Here is a 24000-nt window from a genome sequence, read left to right on the forward strand (position 1 = left end):
CTATATATGATTCATATTTTCTCGCATATAAGCCGTATTTGTAATTTTAATGCAATTTTAAGGTTGTGGCTTATACGCAGAGGTATTCAATATCATCTCTGATACATGATTTTTGGGTAATTTGGTAATTTACTATATTTGAATGGGTGTATCATATAAATATACAAATTTTATAGTCATTTTATTTATTTTTCTTTTTTTTCATGAAGTAAAAGCTCACATTTTAAAGGATTTTAATATTCTGTTAATTGTTTATGTTGGAAATGTCCATGTCAAGATGGCATTTTTAGTCAAAAGAATTTTATTAAATGTATAATTAACAACTTTTCACCAAATTCAATGAATTTTTGGATTTGTTGTTTATTTTTATTGTCAACATATGACATTGTGCGCACGTGGCACAGCTATGACGAAAGAAAAATAAGCAAGCATGTCGTTTTAATAAGGATTAGCTGATTTCTGCACAAAAACATACACTTACTTGACTACTGCATGCACTCCACAAAAAGGATTATCCGATCAGTTTAATATGAGGTGCTCAAATATTTAAGTATTATTTGGATACTCAAAGAACACGAGACCAAATGAACTGAAAGATGTAAAGCCATGTCATCCACAAGATGGGGGTGTATAACTCAATCCGAACAGATATTGTTCCATAAAATCCTCCATAAATCAAAAGTGATTTTTATTTTCTTTCACATTTGGCCTAATGTGGGATTACACATTGGAATTACGCTTTAGCCAAAGACCTGAAATGTAAATATACTTTTTTTAAATTTGAGTGACAAATTCAAAGCATAAATCCTGAGAGATTAACAGATGTCAACATGTACTGTATTTTCAGGACTATAAGGCACACTTAAAAAAAAGTCTTATATTTTCTCCAAAATAGACAGTGTGCCTTATAATCCAGTGCGCCTTATATATGGAAAAACAGAAAAACACCACTGTCGGATATTAAAAAAAACAAACGCCTGAACTGAAACAATACTGTTAAATATGCAGATGCCATCTTAATTTACAACATCTTCCATCATATAGCTCCTCCCCCAATGCAAGATTTTATACAAAAAACATCAACAATGGCTGGCTCTAGAGGTGACTGTGTAGTGAGTGCTTCATACTTGGAAGTCAATAGCAACTACTGTATTTTCACGACTATGAGGCACACTTAAAAGTCTTAAATTTTCTCCAAAATAGACAGTGCACCTTATAATACAGTGCGCCTTATATATGGAAAATTTTCATTAATTGAGGGTGCGCCTTATAGTCGTGAAAATACGGTATGTGAACTGGGGTGGTTAGCATTGAGTGATCATGTTCATAAAAGATTGGTCTTTTACCTTATTGTTTTTTATCATTGTTTTTTATGGCAATCAGATATGTGGCATTTGTACTGATGATTTTTTATCTTATAGGAAGTTGTGATATTTTGAAGCTTGAACAGTTTTATTTTAGAATTTACTTAACCAGGGCTGAAGGGCTTTACTGCATGTTGTAGTTTTATATTTTCTGAAGTATTTATTCGCTATTAGTATTACTATTCACTAAAACAGGGGTGCCCAGATTTGGCCCCCGGGCCGCCACTTTGAAACCTGTACACAACAGAATATTTATCCCAAAGATAATCATCTACTTGCTGTGTTGTCTACAGATGATTATATTATTATTATAAGCTCCTAACCTAACCCTAGACAACAATGTCTCCAAACGAATAATTTACAAAGAATATAGTGGCAATCCCCCTCTAGACATGCGACCACCCATTCCATCATCACAGGAACGAGTGCGCGGGTGCGCCGGCGCACGGGTGGGTTGGGCGCACGTGAGTGGACCGCTACACGAGCGAGAGCTCAACGCAGCTCAGGCAGGCGGCGGTTCTTATGCAAGAGCTCAGTTGGCCCAGCTGGATATCGAGAGAACAAGTTAGACTAAGGGAGAGAGTGCAAGGGAAAGTGGGTGGGACTAAAGAGTTGTATTGTATGCCGAGAGAAAAGCACACTGACGACCTACGTCCCCTTCACAGGGCACATCATGAGCGGGAAATTCTCAAAAGGAGGAGAGGAGAGGATGCCAGGAGCAAAAGAATCAACGCACCTGACCTTGACAATGTGAATTTGTGGCTTGGCGTCTTGTCACAATGCTTTCAAAAGTTGCTCCTCCAACTTCAGGTGTCTATTGGGCACTTGTGAGTGCTTTACTATGCAGCACGCCAGTTTTGACCCAAAACTCTACACCGAGCTTGGAGGACTTGACTGGGAATGTCACGGTTGCGTCCACGGAGGAGCAGATGAGCAGCACGGAAGGTCGGGTCACGACGGAGTCAGAGACGCAGACGCCGACTGGGAATTACTCAGGTTGGTTTGTCGTCGGTAAACTTTTTTTGGCGATGGGTCGTGTCGTTGTTTGCCGTATTTTCACGACTATAAGGCGCACTTAAAAGTCTTACATTTTCTCCAAAATAGACAGTGCGCCTTGTAATCCAGTGCGCCTTATATATGTAAAAAACAGAAAACCAAAAACAATTAAACCACCACTGTCGGATATTAAAAAAACACAAACGCCTGAAGTGAAACAATTCTGTTAATTATGCAGATGCCATCTTAGTTTACAACATCTTCCATCATATAGCTCCTCCCCCACTGCAAGATTTTATACAAGAAAATCCAAAAGATCAACAATGGCTGGCTCTAGAGGTGACTCTGTAGTGAGTGCTTCATACCTAGAAGTCAATAGCCATTAGCGTATTTTCACGACTATAAGGCGCACTTAAAAGTCTTACATTTTCTCCAATATAGACAGTGCGCCTTATAGTACAGTCCGCCTTATAGTCGTGAATATACGGTACTTGGAAAGTCTGCTAGTCTAAGAAAAGCTCTTTACTGGTTCTCTACACAGCAGGGTGGGACGAGATTAAAGTCTGGGCTGTTTGTATTACAGGTTAGGGCATTTGTATAAAGAGTTAAGAGTTGAAAATGAGGTGAGGTAAATCATTTTCCAAAAGAAGGCAAAGGATAAAGGGGGAAAAAATGAAAGTAAAAGTGGTAAAAATGGCAGGGGTAGGGAACCTATGGCTTGGGGGCCACATATGGCTCTTTTGATGGGTGCATATGGCTCTCCATTAACCTATGATGTAAACTATGGAAACTGCTGGTGAAAAAAGCGCAGGAATATGAGGGTTACATTGGTATTATCGCATTGACACTACACCTAGTGCCTTATAATATATATATTTTTTTCATTACACTCTTTTGCATGGATTTTCTCATTGATACTCATTAATTAGCAACAATGTAACAATGTTTTCAAAAGAATTCAGAGACCGTTTTTACCTTAAAAGTGGTAAAGTGACTAAAAAAGGCACACATTTTCATGTGTTTTGACTTTTAAATTCGTAGCATGGCTCTCAAGGATTAATATTTAAAAAAAATTGAATTGTTTATGGCTCTTTCCATCAAAAAAGTTCCCGACCCCTTGTCGTTAAAGGGGATATTATCATGTTTTATTGTGTTTTTTTTAAAGTGTTTGTGCATGTTTATAAGTGCTTGTTTTGCATGTTTTTTAATACCAGTGGCACAGTAGATAGTGTCTAGTATGTCTGCCTCACAGTTCTGAAATTGAGGGTTCAATTCTCGGTGGGTTCATATCTTCTAGTGTGGAGTTTGTATGTAGTTTTTAATCCCACAATCCCAAAAACATAGAGGCTAATTGTATACTAAATTGTCCTTAAGTATAAGTGAGAGTGTGAATAGCCTCATTGTGTTCTGCCATTGGCTGGCAATCAATTCAGGGTGTCTCCCACATAACGCCCATAGTTGGCTTTGATAGGCTATAGCACCCCCGCAACCCTTGTAAGGATAAGCGGTATGGTTCATTTGGGTATTTTAATTCAGTTTTTAAGCTGTTATGGTATATTTAGTTGCTTTTTTTGGATATTTATCAGTGGTTGCATCTAGTTAATGTTTGTATGGAATTGTGTGCATTGTAGTCAGCATTTGACCAGGTTTTTTGAGTTTAGTGTTAATTGCATGGGATTTAGTGTGTGCATGTGTTGTGATTTGGTGCCTGATGGTGTTAAAGTGTGTATGCAGGAAGCAAACGATGCGTTTAAAGACAGTTGTCCGAAAGTGGAGCGTGCCTTCCTACAACATCTGTTTGCTTCTTTCTCTCTCTTTGCCAGCAGCCAGCCAGCTCTAAAGTAGCCTACTTTCTTCTCTTCTTATCTCCTGTCTCTTCTTGTTTCATCCTCTCTCCCCACTTTCCCACTCTTTTCCTTTTTTTTTTTTTTCAACCCACCGTCTCGCAGACCCCAGCTCACGTGGAAACCCGAAAGGCCGTCAGCGTAAGACAAAAATGCCACGCTCACGTGCTTCCACATTACAAATGGACGCACTGAAACAACTCAAATCTTCTTAAAGGTTTAGGGAATAAACTCGGTCGCTTGTTTCTGAACAGCGCCTCTGTGTCCCACAGTGCCCGAAGTAAGCACTTAATGCTTTAATAACAAATAGAGGTGATCCGCTAGACTGAGAACACCTGAGAAATGCCAGTAAACGATCGATCAAGTTATCGATGACGTCCAAACTGGTGAAAAAATAAAACACTGTCATAGCCTAGAAAGGTCTCATCAAAGTTACATGATGGCAATACAAGAGATTCTTAATTGTTTTTGCTTTGTGAGCTAGAAAAAGTCAACTGTAATTCGACTTAATGTTAAAGATGCACTGGAAGAGATATTGATGGGCAAACTACGGCGTGCGGGCCACATCCGGCCCGCGAGGCGTTTTAATTCGGCCTGCCGACGTTGTCAAATAATATTGTTGTTTTTTTAAATTTTATCCCCAAGATGGCGCCGTCACGCGGAAGCCATTGGCTTATTTTTTTGTGTTTTACAGCCCCTCTATCTTTTTATAAATTACATTTTAATATTTTCTAATACATTCCTTTTTACTTGACTTTGTACTTTATACTTTTTACTTTAATGATGAGTGATGAGTATGTTAATACTTTAATCCTTTTTTCTGTTTATGTCTCATATGTACTGTTAACAGATGCACTTTTTTATATGTATCGTATCTTGTGCTGACCTGGCCCATATATCAAATTTTTAAAGTCAATGTGGCCCCCGGGACGAAAGGTTTGCCCACCCCTGAACTAGAAGGTACCGTATTTTCTTGCATATTTGCTTATAAGCATACCCTTAAAAATGCTTTAAAATCGTTGAATTTTGCAATTTCCCTCATATAAGCCGCCCCCTGATTCACAATTTTCACATCCATATTCATGGTTTTAATAGGGAGTACAAATGTGTTGTTACTTTGAAGAAAAATCATTGCACGTGGTATTTCTGAGATAGTATATCAATCGATTGCTGGTTTGCACATTCCTAAAAAGTATTACCTGCACGTAGACAATTTCAAAAAGGTAAGGTAAGGTTTATTTTTTTAAATAGCCATACAGGCCGCATTGTCTTGCCTTATGGCGTTTTGTCTTTGTCACTCTGCAGTTGTGCATGTCAAGTCTAATTAGTGCGCATGTAAGCCGTACCCTCGATTCAGTCATCATTTTTTTGCGCAACAAATACGTGAGAATAGTAAATGGTGCTTTCTGTTCAATCTGCCCATTTCAGTGTGCATTCCGGGTTACGAGATAGCTAAGATATTATCCAGACAATAAATTGAGTACGGTCTTCATTCCATTCATGTTCTGCAAGCCGTGGTTGCCAGGTGGTGATGCACATGCTGGCAGATTACACTTCGTCTTCTGAACTCAAAGGGACAGAAGTAATTGGCTTCCCAACTACAAACCGTTAATAGGGGGCGCGGCCAAGCGCTCGGTATCCCCGCGTGTTACCGTGCCATTAACAGGATTCCCCGTGCTGGGAATAGTTCAGGATAGACAAAGCTAATTGGCTTGAGGTTAAGCTATTGAAACATTTCACATGATTCATCGACAGCTAGCGTGCAATAGTCCACCTTTTAGATCAGGGGTGGGCAAACTTTTTGGCCTGGGGGTCACATTGACTTTAAAAATTTGACAGATGGGCCGGGTCAGCACAAGATACGATACATATAAAAAAGTGCATCCGTTAATAGTACGTATGAAACATAAACAGAAAAAAAGGACTAAAGTATTAACATACTCATCACTCGTCATTAAAGTAAAAAGTATAAAGTACAAAGTAAAGTAAAAAGTATAAAGTAAATTAAAAAGTATAAAGTAAAGTAAAAAGTAGAAAGTAAAGTAAAAAGTAGAAAGTAAAGTAAAAAGTAGAAAGTAAAGTAAAAAGTATAAAGTAAAGTCAAAAGTATAAAGTAAAGTCAAAAATATGAAGTAAAGTCAAAAGTATAAAGTAAAGTCAAAAGTATAAAATACAAAGTAAAGTAAAAAGTATAAAGTAAAGTAAAAAATATAAAGTAAAGTATAAAGTAAAGTAAAATGTATAAAGTAAAGTAAAAAATATAAAGTAAAGTATAAAGTAAAGTAAAATGTATAAAGTAAAGTAAAAAATATAAAGTAAAGTAAAATGTATAAAGTAAAGTAAAAAGTATAAAGTAAAAAGTAAAACAAAAAGGAATGTATTAAGAAATATTAAAATGTAATTTAAAAAAAACATAGAGGGGCTGTAAAACCTCAAAATATCAAATAAGAGTGGACATAGCTACTGCCACTGGATTTAAAAAAAATAAATAAATATATAAATAAATAAAAAACTATTTGGACAACGTCGGCGGGCCGGATGTGGCCCGCGGGCCGGATGTGGCCCGCGGGCCGTAGTTTTCCCAAGTTTGTTTTAGATCATTGTTCTAGCACCTTTCCTTCCAACGTGGACCTAAAAACTATCGCGTACACTCACGCTTGGGTGGATTTGGAGGCTGAACAGCTGCTAAGTGTGCGATACAAAACCTCACTCAAAGATTTACGCTCACACACTCACACTGCCAAGGTTAATTGGAGGTGTCACCGTGTTAAAGTGAAAGCGTCAGGATTCTTTGTATGTAGAAGGACTTGAATGGTTTATGTCAATGGTTATATTCAAAAGATGGAATGATAGAAATAGGATTTTATTGAGAATTGAATAAGTTGTTACATTTGGAGGAGTGAGGTAACAACTTTTTTTCAGTCAAAAAAGAGAGAAAAAAATTCCCTCTTATCCACTTCAATGGTGCAAAAACTTGGGCCTTTTTCTACCATAAAATGGAATGCAATAAGGTTCCCCACCAAGCACATATGCGTGTGAAGCTCATTCACGCTCTGTTTCCTATCAAACGCACGACACCCACAGGACAAGACCGATCAGGCATCCGCTAAAAAAAATCACATCACACGAACCAGAAGAAGACGTGCAGGAGGGCGCCAGTTTGGAGACAACTGTCCTGCACATGTTTGCGCACACACACCATTAGGTAATCGGCAGCGATACGGGACATCGGAAATAGATAGTTGCTTTGAGCTCCTATCACGTTACTCAGAGAGTGAAAGCGTGACACAAAAGTGATGTCAAGCAAGTTGCCCATTAGGGAAGAAAGAACACCACTTAGCATCTGCATCAACGACTATGACACAAGACAATAACTCAAGGCTTTCTGAGTGCTAAAGTTGTTCATGAAAGCCAAATAAAGAAGTACCGTATTTTCACGACTATAAGGCGCACTTAAAAGTCTTACATTTTCTCCAAAATAGACAGTGCGCCTTATAATACAGTGCAGTGATTTTCCCTTCAAAGTACCACATTTGTACTTAAAATAAACATGAATATGGAGGTTAAAACTGTGAATCGGGGCGGCTTTTACGAGAGAAATCGTGACATTCAATGTTTTTTAGGCCATTTGAAGGGTATGGCTTATACACAGAGGCGGTCAATATATGGAAAAAAATTGGGTCATATATCCAAAATAGATGTTTCCTAACAGGCTTTACCAACTTTTGTTAAACTTTCACACGGGAAAGAAAGGTTTTGTCATTCAACGCAAATACATTAACCACCGCAGGCCGAATTGAATGAGCTCTCTGGCATTTTTGCTTATTTGTGTGTGGTTGCCAGGTTCACAACATCCCGACATGTTCAACACAAAAGGGTTTCCCGGTGAGAATGACTTTTCAATCTTTTCCGCATTAATTCCTGCTTTTCATTCATCTTCTGGTGTGCTGGGATATAGACTGAGTTTAGCCGCGATAGCGTAGCAACAGAGTCTTAAAACACACACAGGAACGTCAGATGTTTAATAATGGAACAGAACTAAGATATGAGGGAAAAAAGCACAAGGGATGCACACACATGAACAGAAAAATGGATTATGTAAATAATGTAAAATATATATATATATATATATATATATATATATATATATATATATATATATATATATATATATATATATATATATATATATATATATATATATATATATATATATATATATATATATATATATATATATATATATATATATATATATATATATATATATATATATATATATATATATATATATATATATATATATATTTTATGTCACTTTTTTTTCTTAATATTTAAGTATAAGTTGTGTTTTCAATGTTTTTTTTTTTTAACGACGGACCATTGCTGGCAACCACTAGAATACAATCATAAATCTAAATTTAGTTTGCGCAAAAACACATAAATGACCTATAATTATCCGTCTTTCTAATAGGTGCACAAGAAAAAATTAAAGTCCTAGAGACTCATATATAATTACATTTTATTGTACCTTAATGTTAACCTTTCTTTAAAGCAGGGGTGGGCAAACTTTTGGGCCCCGGGGGCCACATTGACTTTAAAAATTTGACAGATGGGCCGGGTCACCACAAGATACGATACATATAAAAAAGTGCATCTGTTAACAGTACATATGAAACATAAACTGAAAAAAAGGACTAAAGTATTAACATACTCATCACTCATCATTAAAGTAAAAAGTATAAAGTACAAAGTAAAGTAAAAAGAAATGTATTAAGAAATATTAAAATGTAATTTTAAAAAAGGATAGGGCTATAAAACACGAAAATTAAATAAGAGAGGACAAAACTACTGCCACTGACGGCGACATCTTGGGGAGGGTAAAATAATTAAATAAATAATTATAATTAAAAAAACATTAAAAAAAACAAACACTTTTTGTTTAAAAAACTTTATTTGGACGACGTCGGCGGGCCGGACTAAAAGGCCTAGCGGGCCGGATGTGGCCCGCGGGCCGTAGTTTGCTTTAATTCTTAATATTAGGTAGTTTTAAACTAAAGACAATAAGAGGCAGGACATTTTTTAAGCTTATCTTCAAATATCATAACAGTTATTTAGCACTGTAATTTTAGCTAAATACAAAAACTGAAGATTCTTCATTCTTTTGTTTGTAAAAAAATAAAAATTTGAGTTCAATTGATAGATTTACAGATGTTCAAACCTATTTTCACAACTCTGGTTGCAGGCTATTTCTGAACACGCCATGTGCGTACATATTTTTGTCATTCTAACACTGACTCAGCTCTTCCTTGTTGCCATGCAGTCGACTCCCACCGCACGTGTCGGATGCGTGTGGTGCCCCCGTTTGTGTTTATATGCACGAGATGGAAAAATAGGGCGGGTACGCGCCATCATCCTCTAGTTGGATGATGCAGGATTCTCTGTCGGATTCTCCGTAGCGGCAGAAATCCTTCCATCTGTCACTTCTAATCAGCCGAAAGCGAACTTACATGTTTTTTTTTGGTTGTTTTTTTTTCCCCCTGCACGCACATATACAATTTACTGCAACTCAATGCTAATCAATAACACAAGGTCCTGGGAGATTCTCACAATAGCAACCGCGTCATGAGATTTCTCAGCACTATTTATATATTGCAGCACTAGAGATATAGATATAAATAGAGGATGCCACCTTCCCGTATACAGTATTACCATGTAGCCCTGTTTAAGTGGAAATAGGCTCTCGTTGCAATATGGAAAAGCATGAAAATGAACATTTGGGAGATGGTGATAGACTGGATAAATTAGCTTTAATGATGAATAATGTATTTTTTTTAATGCATGCCAGGACGTCATCAACAAAAGCATTTTTGGACTCTAAGTCGCACAAGCTACCAAAAAAGACCGTATTTTCACTACTATAAGGCGCACTTAAAAGTCTTAAATTTTCTCCAAAATAGACAGTGCGCCTTATAATCCAGTGCGCCTTATATATGGAAAAAAACTGAAAACCAAAGACGTAAAACCACCATTGTCAGATATTTCCCCTTCAAAAATGCTTAATTTGAATTGAATTCCATTTTTTTTTACCCCCCTGTATACAGTACACCATAGAGAATACGGGTAGAGAGAGTGAAATTCATGTTATGACAAAAAAAACTGTCAAATATGTTGTTTCAAAGTAATATTTGTATTATTTTTTTTCCCAAATAAATCTGCGAAGCTCTGAGTCCGCGGTAGCTGAACTGCGAAGTACTGAGAGAACACTGTAGTTGTAACAGACAAAACAATAAATACTACTGCTTACTTTTGGGAATAAGTCATTGGCCTCCCACCTCTGTGGACCTGGGTTCAAATCCTGCTTTGCTCTGCTTACCTATCTTTCCCCACTTGAAGGTACCATAAAGTACTAAGTATGATCGGGGAGTGGAAAGAGACAAAACAACAAATACTACTGCATAATCTTGTCGAGTGGTGGCCCAGTGGATCAGTCATCAGTCTTCCACCTCTTTGGTCTTGGGTTCGAGTCCTAGTGCTTGGAAAGATTTTCCCACTATTATGCAGATAAATGAAAGAAGTATAACTGCAGATACTACCAAATTTTCTCAGAGGTTGGTGGCCCAGTGGATAAGTCATCAGTCTCCCACCTTTGTGGTCCTGGGTTCAAATCCTAGTGCCTGCAAACCTTTTCCAAATAATATTCAGGTAAATGAAAGAGGTAAAAGTATAAGTACTACCACTTTCTCTCACCGGGTGGTGGCCCAGTGGATAAGTCATCAGTCTACCACCTCTGAGGTCCTGGGTTCAAATCCCAGTGCAGGTAAAGATTTTCACAATATTATTCAGTTAAAAGAATAAGTTCTAATTCCTAAGTGTTTAAGTGTATAAGTATTCAGTGGTGGATGAAACATTTAGTCAAAAAATGACTAAGTGTTTCAGATAAATGAAAGAGGTGAAAGTATAAGTACTACTGCTTTCTCTCACAGGGTGGTGGCCCAGTGGCTAAGTCATCAGTCTGTCGCCTATGAGGTCCTGGGTTCAAATCCCAGTGCAGGCAAAGATTTTCACAATATTATTCAGTTAAAAGAATAATTTCTAATGCCTAAGTGTTTAAGTGTATAAGTATTCAGTGGTGGATGAAGCATTTTGTCAAAAAAATGACTAAGTGTTTCACCCCATTTCCTTGGATAAAACGTTTCAACACCTATGTATAAGTGGGGCACGAGTTGGTGTAGTGGGTTGCACACTCGCCTTTGCACCGAGAGAACGTGAGTTCGCTTCCCGGTGTCGGCGGTCGGCGACCAAGCAAGCGGTCGAGGGTCGGCCGAAGGCCGACCCGAGAACGCCTTGTGCACAGACAGGTCCCTCCAACATTCTTCCGAACTGCCGAAGGCAGTTCGGAATATAACCTTTTGCTGAAAAGTATGACTAAGTGTTTCATATAAATTAAAAAGTTTTTTCTTTTTTTTTCCCCCCTTCTTCTTATTCCATTGACCATTTCATCTTTCCAAGTATTTTCAGCCAAACGATGGCAGCGGGAATCGAACCCAGGTCTCCCACATGGGAGTCCAGTGAACTAACCTCTGCGCCAACCAAGTGACCACACTTTCCTTAGTAATCATTTGAGTGTCTTTCCAAGAAATACACAGAAAGAACTAAGTGAAAATGTGTACCAACCGGGAATCGAACCAAGGTCCCCTGGACGAGAGTCCAGTGAACTAACCTCTGTGCCAACCAAGTGACTACACTTTCCTTAGTAATCATTTGAGTGTCTTTCCAAGAAGTACACAGAAACAAATAAGTGAAAATGTGTACTGACCAGGAATCGAACCCAGGTCCCCCGAACGAGAGTCTAGTGAACTATCCTCTGCGCCAACCAAGTGACTACAGTTTCCTTGGTAATCATTTGAGTCTATTTCCAAGAAGTACACAAACAGCTAAGTGAAAAAGGGTACCGACCAGGAATCGAACCAAGGTCTCCCAGACGGGAGACAGGTGAGTTAACCACTAGGCCACAATCTGGCTACACATTTCTTAGTAAGAAGTACACAGAAACAACTTGTTACATAACATAGCTGATAAATATGCATTTAGGGATTTAAAAAAAACACAATACCAGTGTTCATCTTTCGTAAAATAATCCTCAATAATTTATTCACAAACTGCCTTATTCCATTTACTGAACTACATGGTGTAGTGATCAGCCAAATGACAGCAGGATTCGAACTCAGGTCTCCCAGTCGGGAGTCCAGCGATCTAACCTCTGCGCCATCAAGTGGCTACACTTTCTTAGGTAATCATTTGAGTGTCTTGATTGCAAGAACACAGAAACAATTAAGTGAAAATGTGTCCCAAGCGGGATTTGAACCCAGGTCTCCCACATGGGAGTCAAGTGACTTAACCGCTAGGCCACAATTTGGCCACACTTTCTTCTGTCATTAATGGAAGGTCTTGACTACAAATATATAGAAAGGTCTTAAAAAGGTCTTACATTTTCTCCAAAATAGACAGTGCGCCTTATATATGGAAAAAATGTCATTCATTGAGGGTGCGCCTTATAATGCAGTGCGCCTTATAGTCGTGAAAATACGGTAAGTGGAACATACCTGTCAACTTGTATGTTTTTCCTGCATTTTATGTTTTTTGATCATTTCAAATTCAAGTTTTGTATAGGATTTTTTTAAGTATGTTTTTTTTTTGGAAAACTGATCTTGTTTTACCCATTTTGGTCGGTGAAACAAAAAATGTGGCATAGGCCACATGTGTCAATGTGGCATAGGCCACATGTGTCAAAGTGGCGGCCCGGGGGCCAAATCTGGCCCTCTGCATTCTTTTGTGTGGCCCGGGAAAGTAAATGATGAGTGCTGACTTTCTGTTTTAGGATCAAATTAAAATGAAGAGTATAGATGTATATTAAATTTCCTGATTTTCCTTCCTTTTAAATCAATACTTGTAATTTTTTTAATCATTTTTTCTGTGTCAAAGTGGCGGCCCGCGGGCCAAATCTGGCCTGCTGCATCATTTTGTGTGGCCCGGGAAAGTAAATGATGAGTGCTGACTTTCTGTTTCACGATCAAATTAAAATGAAGAGTATAGATGTATATTACATTTCCTGATTTTCCTCCTTTTTAAATCAATAATTGTCATTTTTTAATCCATATTTTTGTGTTTTTAGTTCAAAAATCATTTAGTAAAATCTAAAAATATATTTAAAAAAAAAATCTAAAACAAACATAGTTTTAGATTTATATCAAAACTGAATATTTAGGTCTTTTAATCCATTTAAAAAAAAAAAACTTAAATATTATATCTAAAATGATCCGTCCCACATGAAATCGTGTTGACGTTAACGTGACCCGCGAACCAACCCGAGTCTGACACCCCTGGCATACACCAACAAATACAATAACTTGAGTAATTTTTGTGTCTTCAGGCCTATCATGCACACCTGTTCTACCCCCACGTCGTGGCTCCTTCTATGTGGAAAGCGGAAACGGGGTGTCGGTTGGCAGCATCTTAACCTTCTGGTGTCGCGGAGGCTACCAGCTAGTTGGCGGCGATAAAATCCACTGCAACGTCCGCAACGGAAAAGCTCAATGGAGTAACTACCTGCCCGTATGTGAAGGTGAGCATACTATTTGCGTAAATCAAACAAATTTTGTTTCATTTCGACCAATGCTTTCTTTATTTTGCTAGCAATTCCTAGGCCAGAAGACCGTGGCTTAAGAGTGGCAGTATTGGCGTCGGTGGTTAGTGGAGTCGTTATCGTCGCCATGTCGTTGGCTTTCCTAGTTTGTTGCTTACAGGAAAGATCCAGTAAGAAAAGAGCTCAAAAGGATATCCGGAACCGGTGAGTAAAAATGACGAGAATTGGCGAAATGGGCTAACTTTAGTAACGGAATATGGTTTGTTGGTAGACGTAGGGGAAAGCGGACGGCCCGACGTGGCGAGCGATGGCTGGATAGAGAAGAAGGAGAGTGGGATACGTTCCCTCCGCCCAAGATTTTCCATTTGTCGCAGAGGATGAACCCTCGGCTAGCGCCAGACAGCCCCCTCTATCTGACAGGAGGTCTTGGTGGATATGAAAATAGAGGATATCAGAGGTAGGAAAGATAAAATCAACAAATTTACTCCATTTGGATTGTTCTGTAGGTTTTGATGTTCAATTTTGTATGAGGGATGTTGTTGTTTAATCTTGTTATATTGTTTGATTTGAATTCAAGGATAATGAAATTTAAAGTTTTTACCACATAGTGCAAAAATAACAATTAGTTGACAAATAAATAATCAATAAATAGGATAGAAAGACATAAGTCGTCCAATTGAGGTCACAAAAAACGTGGCATATGCCACATGTGTCAAAGTGGTGGCCCTGGGGCTAAACCTGGCCCCCCGCATCATTTTGTGTGGCCTGGGAAATTAAAACATGAGTGCCGACTTTGTGTTTTAGGATCAAATGAAAATGAAGAGTATAGATGTATAATAAATTTCCTGATTTTCCCCCTTTTAAATCAATAATGGTCATTTTTTAATCAATTTTCTGTGTTTTTAGTTCAAAAATCCTTTTGTTAAATCTAAAAATTCAGTAAAGAAGCTAAAATAAACATTGTTTTAGATAAAAAACCTGAATATTCAAGGCTTTTAATCCAGTTCTTTTAATCAATTTATAAATTTAAAAAAATCGAAATATTATACCTAAAATGATCCAGCCCACATGAAATCAAGTTGACGTTAACGCGGCCCACGAACCAACCCGAGTCTGACACCCTTGACATCGATAATCAACATATAGTAATAAGTATTAGTGATCAGCCTTTTGATTAAAATATTTTCTACACATCTTTAATTGCTATTTTCAGAACATTTCCCGGATCAATTACCAGCAATAGTCAATATTCAAAAACCTCCTTTCCTCAACATATTTGTCTTTTTGTGCAGGAGTCAGGAGAGTCTCCTAAAAGCCACGCCTCCCGGAGTCTACCGCTCCGAATCCCAACTCTACCCGCACGTGGTCCTCCAGCGGGTCCTTCCCCCGACAGCCCCGTCTGCTCCTTCTGCCCCGCTCTACCTCCACCTCCCTACCGCCTCTTCCTCGTCTTCCTCTTCCACGCCGGCTCGCTCACAAGTTCCCCTCGCGGGTCAGTACCCTACTCCGACGTACCCGCCCGACCCCAGTGTGGCGGTGCCCCCTTTTCATCACCCCGCCCCGTCCCCCATCTACCCTAACCCCAACCCGAGGCCACAGCAGCCATGGCAGTGAGCACCTTCATAAAGAACGGAGGTCAAACGGACCAAAATCGGGGTTCAAAAAGCACGGTGTAGCGACAACTGACCCGGATTCAATGACTCGTCCTTCTCGTGCATGTAAGTTGGACCTGTCCTACACTGAAAGTCAAGTGGGATGTTGTTCCCGGATGAGAACTGCAAACATGGCAGATGCCATTCATAGACGGCTTGAATCTCATGAGTTTGGCATCGAGCTTGGATTCTTACATTTGCATATGTGCAACTTTGGTGCTCGGACGTTTGGTCGCTGGTCTTTTGGTCGCTGGACGTTTGGTCGCCCGGTCTTTTGGTCGCCCGGTCTTTTGGTCGCCCGGTCTTTTGGTCGCCCGGTCTTTTGGTCGCCCGGTCTTTTGGTCGCCCGGTCTTTTGGTCGCCCGGTCTTTTGGTCGCCCGGTCTTTTGGTCGCCCGGTCTTTTGGTCGCCCGGTCTTTTGGTCGCCCGGTCTTTTGGTCGCCCGGTCTTTTGGTCGCCCGGTCTTTTGGTCGCCCGGTCTTTTGGTCGCCCGGTCTTTTGGTCGCCCGGTCTTTTGGTCGCGGTTATGGTTAGGGTTGTCAAATGTACTTAGATAACTCTAATCCTACCCTAACTGCGACCAAAAACCAGCGACCAAAAGACCGGCGACCATCGGGGACCAAAAGAGCGGCGACCAAAAGACCAGTGACCAAACGTCGGGTCCCGGCAACTTCCTATCGGGTTTTATAATTGACGCTGATTTGTTGTAATTCATATGCAGGCCAAACTCAATGGAAAATATACACTGAACAGGTCAAAGTTTGGTTTAGCTAAAATTCTAGCTGCTACTCAAATTATCAGATCTCATATTTTAGTTGGGTATGTGACATATTATCACGTCTGATGTTGGAAGCTATGCAGGATGGTAGACTTCCTGGGAATATTAGCTCTTATGTTTACTCACTTAGCCTACTAGTACTTAGCTTCCAAGATCAGATATGATAGTATGTCACATACCCAACTAAGATATGAGATCTGATAACTTAAGTAGCACTTAGAATTTTAGCTTAAACCAAACTTTGACCAGTTTAGTGTATATTTTTCATTCAGTATGGCCCACAAATAGTTCATGTGACTACATTTTACGATGATGGGAGGTTGTATACATTTTAGAAAAAAATGTACAGAGTGAAAAGAAAAAAAACTTCCTTTTAAACTCTTTCTGAATACACTGGAAACCACATTGAAAATCATATAGCATGAACAGATATTTACATCATACTGATTTCCTTCTATCGTATGAAAATTGTTCTTTTTTGTTTAAATATTAGCACTAAAGGAGCCCACTATTAAATATGCACTTTTATGTCGGAAGAGATTGTGTTTTTGATTACATGGTTCATCTGTATTATATAAAAATTGTTGTGCAATAAAGACATTTTCCCCAAATTTAATTGTCATTAATGTTACTATTAGTAGTCATCATATTCTTCAAAAAATATTCAAAACGTTAATGAGTTGTTGTTAAATCCTGTATATAAGAACTGCCCAGGTCGTATTTTTTACCCTCTTAATAGTAAATATTCCCACATTTTTTTAAATATTGCATTGTTTTCATGAATTGTTCTAATAAAAACAATCTAAGATATTTTTTTAAGATGGTTATATGAACCAGAGGATGGTTTCGAACCCTAAAAAGTCCAGAATCAAACCAAAAGCGACAATCCAAACTTGCTTGATTTGCATGCATGCTATTTGATTTTTTTTAAATGTCAAATAATAACAGCGACCGCATGACTTGACATCAACGATGGACTGACAAATGGAAATAAGTTAAAATAACAACATAGCTCTTTGCATTTGAGGCAAAAAAATAAAACATCACACCTGTTCATTTGTTTTCAGGCATCTAGCAGCCATTCCAGGTACTTTGATGAGAATAGAACTCGGGTCACTTTCAGTCCTCCGGCCGTATGATGAGGCTTCAGCAAAACTCCGATCCCCTGTTGGAAATTGACAAAACATGTCGAGGGAAAGGCTGGGACATGATTTGGCTTTTCACCAATATTTTGATCATAATCCTAGGAGGAACGTGTAATGGATTTGTCGTTTGGTTAACCATCCGAGAAAGCAAGGCCAACATTGTCACAAAGGTCAGTGAGCTTTGGCTTTAATTTACATTGAAATGGCGTAACTTTAGAAGACGGGAAAAGAGTTTTAGGAACTCCCCGCCCGGCCGGATGTTAGGTCGCCCAGACGTTTGGTCGCCCGGGTGTTTGGTCGCCCGGACGTTTGGTCGCCCGGGTGTTTGGTCGCCCGGACGTTTGGTCGCCCGGATGTTTGGTCAACAGTAAAATGGTGACAGAGAGTAAGTACTGTTGAAAACAGCGCTCAACAAGAGTTTAATATCTAAATATCTACTGTTGATTCATGAGAGAGAGAAGTTAATATCAAAGTACTGTAATATCTAAGTACTGTTTAATATCTAAGTACTGTTTAATATCTAAGTACTGTTTAACATCTAAGTACTGTTTAATATCTAAGTACTGTTTAATATCTAAGTACTGTTTAATATCTAAGTACTGTTTAATATCTAAGTACTGTTTAACATCTAAGTACTGTTTAATATTTAAGTACTGTTTAATATCTAAGTACTGTTTAATATCTAAGTACTGTTTAATATCTAAGTACTGTTTAACATCTAAGTACTGTTTAATATCTAAGTACTGTTTAATATCTAAGTACTGTTTAACATCTAAGTACTGTTTAATATCTAAGTACTGTTTAATATCTAAGTACTGTTTAACATCTAAGTACTGTTTAATATTTAAGTACTGTTTAATATCTAAGTACTGTTTAATATCTAAGTACTGTTTAATATCTAAGTACTGTTTAACATCTAAGTACTGTTTAATATCTAAGTACTGTTTAATATCTAAGTACTGTTTAACATCTAAGTACTGTTTAACATCTAAGTACTGTTTAATATCTAAGTACTGTTTAACATCTAAGTACTGTTTAACATCTAAGTACTGTTTAACATCTAAGTACTGTTTAATATCTAAGTACTGTTTCATTTCTAAGTACTGTTTAACATCTAAGTACTGTTTAACATCTAAGTACTGTTTCATAACTAAGTACTGTTGAAACCAGCTCTCAACATTATATTCACAAGAGTTTAATATCTAAATATCTACTGTTGATTCATGAGAAAGAGAGAGAAGTTAATATCTCAGTACTGTTTAATATCTAAGTACTGTTTAATATCTAAGTAATGTTGAAACCAGCTCTCAAAATTATATTCACAAGAGTATAATATCTAAATATCTACTGTTGATTTATGAGAGAGAGAGAGTTTGATGAAAGCCCTCAAAATCTGCTCATGGGTCCAATTTTACATGCTGAAAATTTTGGAAGGCTTTGTTTTGTAGGTACTTGGCTTGAACGTTGCTGTGATGGATTTCCTCTATATTAGTTTTTTACCCTTCGCCTGCTATTTTGACCCGTTTTCGTTGCCGACAAATTTAACAGGTGAGCACAAACGATTTTTCCAGATGTGTACAAATGCTAACCCTACACGCCAATGTCTTCCAGTCTCTACCCAGATTTCCTACAACATTCCTTTCACCATTGCCGAGAGCATCTTCTCTATATTCAATCTGATTGGTTGCCCACTACTGCTAGCCTGCATGTGTATCGAGCGCTACCTAGCAGTAGCGCGACCCGTTTTATATCTGAAAGCTCGCAAGTGGGAGTACCGCGTTGGCGTATCCGCTGCAGTCTGGGCACTCACCTTTGCCTTCTGTTTGGTTTCAGGTAAGTTATAACAGGTGTGGTCATCAAGCCACACCCTGCTACTTCTAGCTCCGCATTTTAAAGCTACGGCGGCACTTATTTTGCTTTTTTTTCAACAGGCATTATCAACAAGTTGTTTTGGATGCTACTGCCTATTTGCGTGGTCATTGCCAGCCTCTTCTTTGTCATGTTCGCGAGCCTCACTGGAGTTATCCTGTCATTACGACGATCTAACTTAGCCCTAACCGGCGCCCGCCAGGGTCGAAGCGGGTTACCTCTAAAAAGACGGGCGGTGGTGAACGTGCTAACCGTGGTGGTGCCTGCTGTGGTTACCTACATGCCTGTTTGCATCATGCTCCCTTTACTCTTCTTGAGCATCTCCATGGAAGTCATGTCCGATCTTGTGACGTGTTTTGCGGTCCAGTTTTGTCAGTTGTTTCCTAAGCTCGGGGTATTTATTGGTCCGCTCTTTTACTTTGCTAAAGCCAAACGAATCTTGATGTGTGGCAGTGTGCAGAAAACCGAATGGTAATTTTGAACTTAAAGTCGGTTTAAATCAGTGGTCTCAAACCGGTTCCACATAGGGCCGCAGTGGGTCCTAGTTTTTGTTTCAACCGATCCAGTGCCGACATTTTAACCAATCAGGTGTCTTTAAAATAAGTAGCACTTGACTCTAATTAACTGATTGCACTTGCAAAAGGTATCCTTGTTGAGTTGGAATGAAAATCTGTACCCACTGTGGCCCTTTGAGGACCAGTTTGAGACCACTGGTTTAACTGGTTGATGTTGCCGTGGGTTGGTTATATTAGTGAGAATTCAAATGGTTTGCATGTCTATCACAGTCATTAGTAGCAAAGTTAATCAATCAAAGTTTGTGTGTGGACTATTAAAATTTCATGTTGATGTGCAGTTAAATGCGACTTTTATGTGTATTATAATTCATTCGATTTTCCGTACCTTATTCTCACAGGGGGGGGTGCTGGAGCCTATCCCAACGGACTATGGCCACCAGGCAGGGGAGATTCGATTGCAGGGCACAAGCAGACGGAGAACCAATACCACCTAGAGGACATTTAGAGTGTTCAAATAGGCTTTTTTAGAATGTGTGTGTGTGTGTGGGGGGGGGGGGGGGGGGGTGATATGGATGTGTTAATAGTAAAAAAAAAAATACATACATGGTGTCAAACTTTAGAAAAAACAACAACAAAGAAACACAAATCGAAGCCCAGTAAATCTAAAAAAAAAATAGTGCAACTTACAGTCCAGAAAATTAAAGAGAAATATATTTTAATGTGCTAAATAAGAACCTGGTTATAAAACAAATTATTACCTTGCCTGTGTTTTTGTAGTAGTACTCGTAACTGGAAGTATCCGCTTTGAGATGACTACATCCTGAAAAACAAAACAGAAGCTGATGACAGTCAGGGTGAAAAAAATATCAATTTCTATAAATATATATTGTAAAAAGCCAGATAATACATTTTAGTATGATTGAAAAAAATGTTAATATCAATATTATACACTAGTGTTAATCATGAGGTAGATTTGAACAAAAGATCCTCAGTAGAAGTGAATTCTTTTTTTTTAAAAAGAACAAAACTTTACTTCCAAAAAAGAATTTCCTTTTTATACAGCAGAAACGTCAACGATGATACGCACGTACAAACGGACAAAAAGACACATTTGTCATCCGACGGCCATTTTAAAAAGTGCCGTGGCTGTTACACATTGAAAAAAACACCAGGCAACATTATCACAATCACATTGTTGTTGTTGTTTTTTTGTTTTTGTTTTCAAGATTCAAGGAGCCAGTGACATAAGTTTACACCAGTTTACCAAAGTCTTAGGAATTTCAATTGGACTTGCATATTCTCAGTAGCAATGTTGAGAAATAGCAATGTTAAAAGGCTCTTGCGGTATATTCGGGACATTCTGCAACATACCAACATATGCTTTTAAATAAGTGGAAAAAAAGTACATCAAAAAGCGCTAAACTAACACATTTTTTTGGCCTTTTCAAGTGTTTTGCCGTGCATTTTTTTTCCAATGATAACCCCATTTGAGGTGAACATGACTTTCACGTATTGGAACAATACTTTTGTCCTACACTGAAAGTTAATAAATTACAATTAGTCCATGTACACAGCAAAGAAAATAAGGCCAACTAGGTTGATGAAAAAAAAAAAAATTAAACAAATTAGTGCGCAAATATATTCAAATTGTTTTTCAAAATGTTGCAATTTGAACAAAAATTCAATCTATATTTTGCTAACATTATTTGGCCCAAATTTGGCTAACGATGTTAGCATTATTTGTATTTAAATTATGGCATAATATGAGAGTGGGTTATCAAAATAATGTGTAAAAAAATTGGGGAAGGTTTTTTTTTCTTTACTATTATGCCTCATTGTGTTTTTAAAACGCGTTTAAAATAAATTAATAAAATGATGGGGAAAAAACTACATCTCAAATTACGATTAAAATTTAACCGAAACTGGGGTTGTGCCACCTAAACATTTGAATTTTATAGTACAGTGTTCCCTCGGTTATCGCGGTTAATGGGGACCGAGACCACCCGCGATAAGTGAATTTCCGCGAAGTAGGGATTCCCCTTCAAAAATGCTTAATTTGAATTTAATTCCAATTTTTTTTTTTTTTTTTTATTATTATTAATTTTTACCCCCCTGTATACAGTACACCATATAGAATACGGGTAGAGAGAGTGAAATTCATGTTATAACAAAAAAAAACTGTAAAATATGTTGTTTCAATGTAATACTTGTATTTTTTTTACCAAAAAAATCCGCAAAGCTTTGAGTCCGCGGTAGCTGAACCGCGAAGTAGCGAGGGAACACTGTATTTAAATTAATGCCGAATGAAAAAAATAATTGTAAAATTAACAATTACTAGTTTGGTTCATCTATGCCAAATTATTTTTTTTTTATGTCGATTATGGCCAATAATGAGATGAACTGATCTGAAGAACTATCAGGTAAAGTATGAAACTTGTGAGGTAAATATATCACTTTCTAAAGTCAATTTGAGCCAAATATTTGAGTGATATATTCAATCATGGAAAATAGGTCACCATGATTGAATTGAGCTTAAAAATAAGGCATCAATCACATCACGTCATATCCATATTTGCATAATGCTACGAGAGACGTCATTGGCTATGACAGACAATTTGTGTATGGAATCAAAACGTGCCGCAAACCAGCAGTGGGATTTTCCTCTTTTGAGCCCACGGATGCTGTCAAGGAAGACACGTTGACTTCAAGTGTGGTAACCTTAAGGAGAAGAAGTGGAGGATGGATGAGGTGCTCTCAGAAGGGCCAATGGAAGTCGTCAAAGTCGTTCCCCGGCTGGGCCACGTTGACGTCGGTCTCCAGTAAGCTCATAATGACGGCCATGGCCGCCTCGTCGCTGGTGAAGTTGCTTAGGCCCGGTACTAGGATGCTGTCCAAGTCCTGAAGGGGCGACTTGCCGGCTGCCAGGGAGAAGAAGACAAACACGTAGTGGCTTTTTTTTTATCGTGAATTTGTTAATGAGACTATGGGGACGTCAATGGGTTGAAAAATATAGAGTGGCATTTACATTGATTGTGGGTTGTTTAATTGTTTCATTTAAAAGGGTTTGTATTTGTTTCACATTTTGAATGCAAATTGTAGGGTTTTCTTTTTGACATTCTAATTTTTGGAATCTTTTTCTCATATTTATTGACATTTTGTTTTGTTCCTGTTTATACAATGTCATTGAGAGTTATATTTGGTGAAATTGTTGTATGATAAGATTGTAAGATAAAATGACAAAGTTGCTAATTGTATCAGTTTTTGTAAGTATAGAAAAATCGTAATCATAGAAACTTGCCACTGATTCATTTGCCCAAAGTTTGGTCGTTGTCATGGAGACTTGACACTGATTAATCAGACTTTGCCCAGTTAGGTCATTGTCATAGAAACTATACTATAGTCTGTTTTCCTATATAAAGACTGACCTACTGATCATTGGGGAGAGAGTTGCAAAGGACACCAGGCTGACCCTGACCCTAACCCTGACCCTAAGCCTAACCCTAACACCCAAACCCTAACACCCTAACCCTAACACCCTAACACACTAACCCTACACCCAAACCCTAACACCCTAACCCTAACACCCTAACCCTAACACCCTAACCCTAACACCCTAACCCTAACACCCTAACCCTAACACCCTAACCCTAACACCCTAACCCTAACACCCTAACCCTAACACCCTAACCCTAACACCCTAACCCTAACACCCTAACCCTAACACCCTAACCCTAACACCCTAACCCTAACACCCTAACCCTAACACCCTAACCCTAACACCCTAACCCTAACACCCTAACCCTAACATCCTAACCCTAACATCCTAACCCTAACACCCTAACCCTAACACCCTAACCCTAACACCCTAACCCTAACACCCTAACCCTAACACCCTAACCCTAACACCCTAACCCTAACACCCTAACCCCCTAACCCTAACACCCTAACCCTAACACCCTAACCCTAACACCCTAACCCTAACACCCTAACCCTAACACCCTAACCCTAACACCCTAACCCTAACACCCTAACCCTAACACCCTAACCCTAACACCCTAACCCTAACACCCTAACCCTAACACCCTAACCCTAACACCCTAACCCTAACACCCTAACCCTAACACCCTAACCCTAACACCCTAACCCTCTCTCTCCATCCTGCAGTCTGGTAATAAACCTATTTCCTTTAAA

General features: G+C 38.4%; 2 protein-coding genes across 6 annotated transcripts in view; one reads left to right on the forward strand and one right to left on the reverse strand.

The window, feature by feature from the left end:
- The window catches only part of LOC144181201 (uncharacterized), a 17370-nt gene extending 1352 nt beyond the window's left edge, over positions 1 to 16018 (forward strand). The window contains exons 2-6 of the mRNA XM_077709568.1: positions 2030 to 2360; positions 13638 to 13829; positions 13901 to 14054; positions 14122 to 14307; positions 15143 to 16018. Coding sequence (XP_077565694.1) covers positions 2144 to 2360; positions 13638 to 13829; positions 13901 to 14054; positions 14122 to 14307; positions 15143 to 15464 — 1071 coding nt within the window. The 5' untranslated portion in view covers positions 2030 to 2143 and the 3' untranslated portion in view covers positions 15465 to 16018. The remainder of the gene's footprint in view (positions 1 to 2029; positions 2361 to 13637; positions 13830 to 13900; positions 14055 to 14121; positions 14308 to 15142) is intronic.
- Positions 16019 to 20239: 4221 nt separating this feature from the next.
- LOC144181185 (basic helix-loop-helix ARNT-like protein 1) overlaps positions 20240 to 24000 on the reverse strand; it is a 17144-nt gene continuing 13383 nt past the window's right edge. For 4 of the 5 annotated variants that reach the window (XM_077709539.1, XM_077709537.1, XM_077709538.1 and 1 more), the window contains one exon: positions 21911 to 22727. In XM_077709539.1, the coding sequence (XP_077565665.1) occupies positions 22564 to 22727 (164 nt within the window). In that variant the 3' untranslated portion in view covers positions 21911 to 22563. Of the gene's footprint in view, positions 20300 to 20567; positions 20630 to 21910; positions 22728 to 24000 lie in introns of those variants that run through there. The other variant, XR_013324630.1, reaches the window with a different exon arrangement.

This window comes from Stigmatopora nigra, chromosome 23 (assembly GCF_051989575.1).
Source record: "Stigmatopora nigra isolate UIUO_SnigA chromosome 23, RoL_Snig_1.1, whole genome shotgun sequence".
NCBI classification, from domain to species: domain Eukaryota; kingdom Metazoa; phylum Chordata; class Actinopteri; order Syngnathiformes; family Syngnathidae; genus Stigmatopora; species Stigmatopora nigra.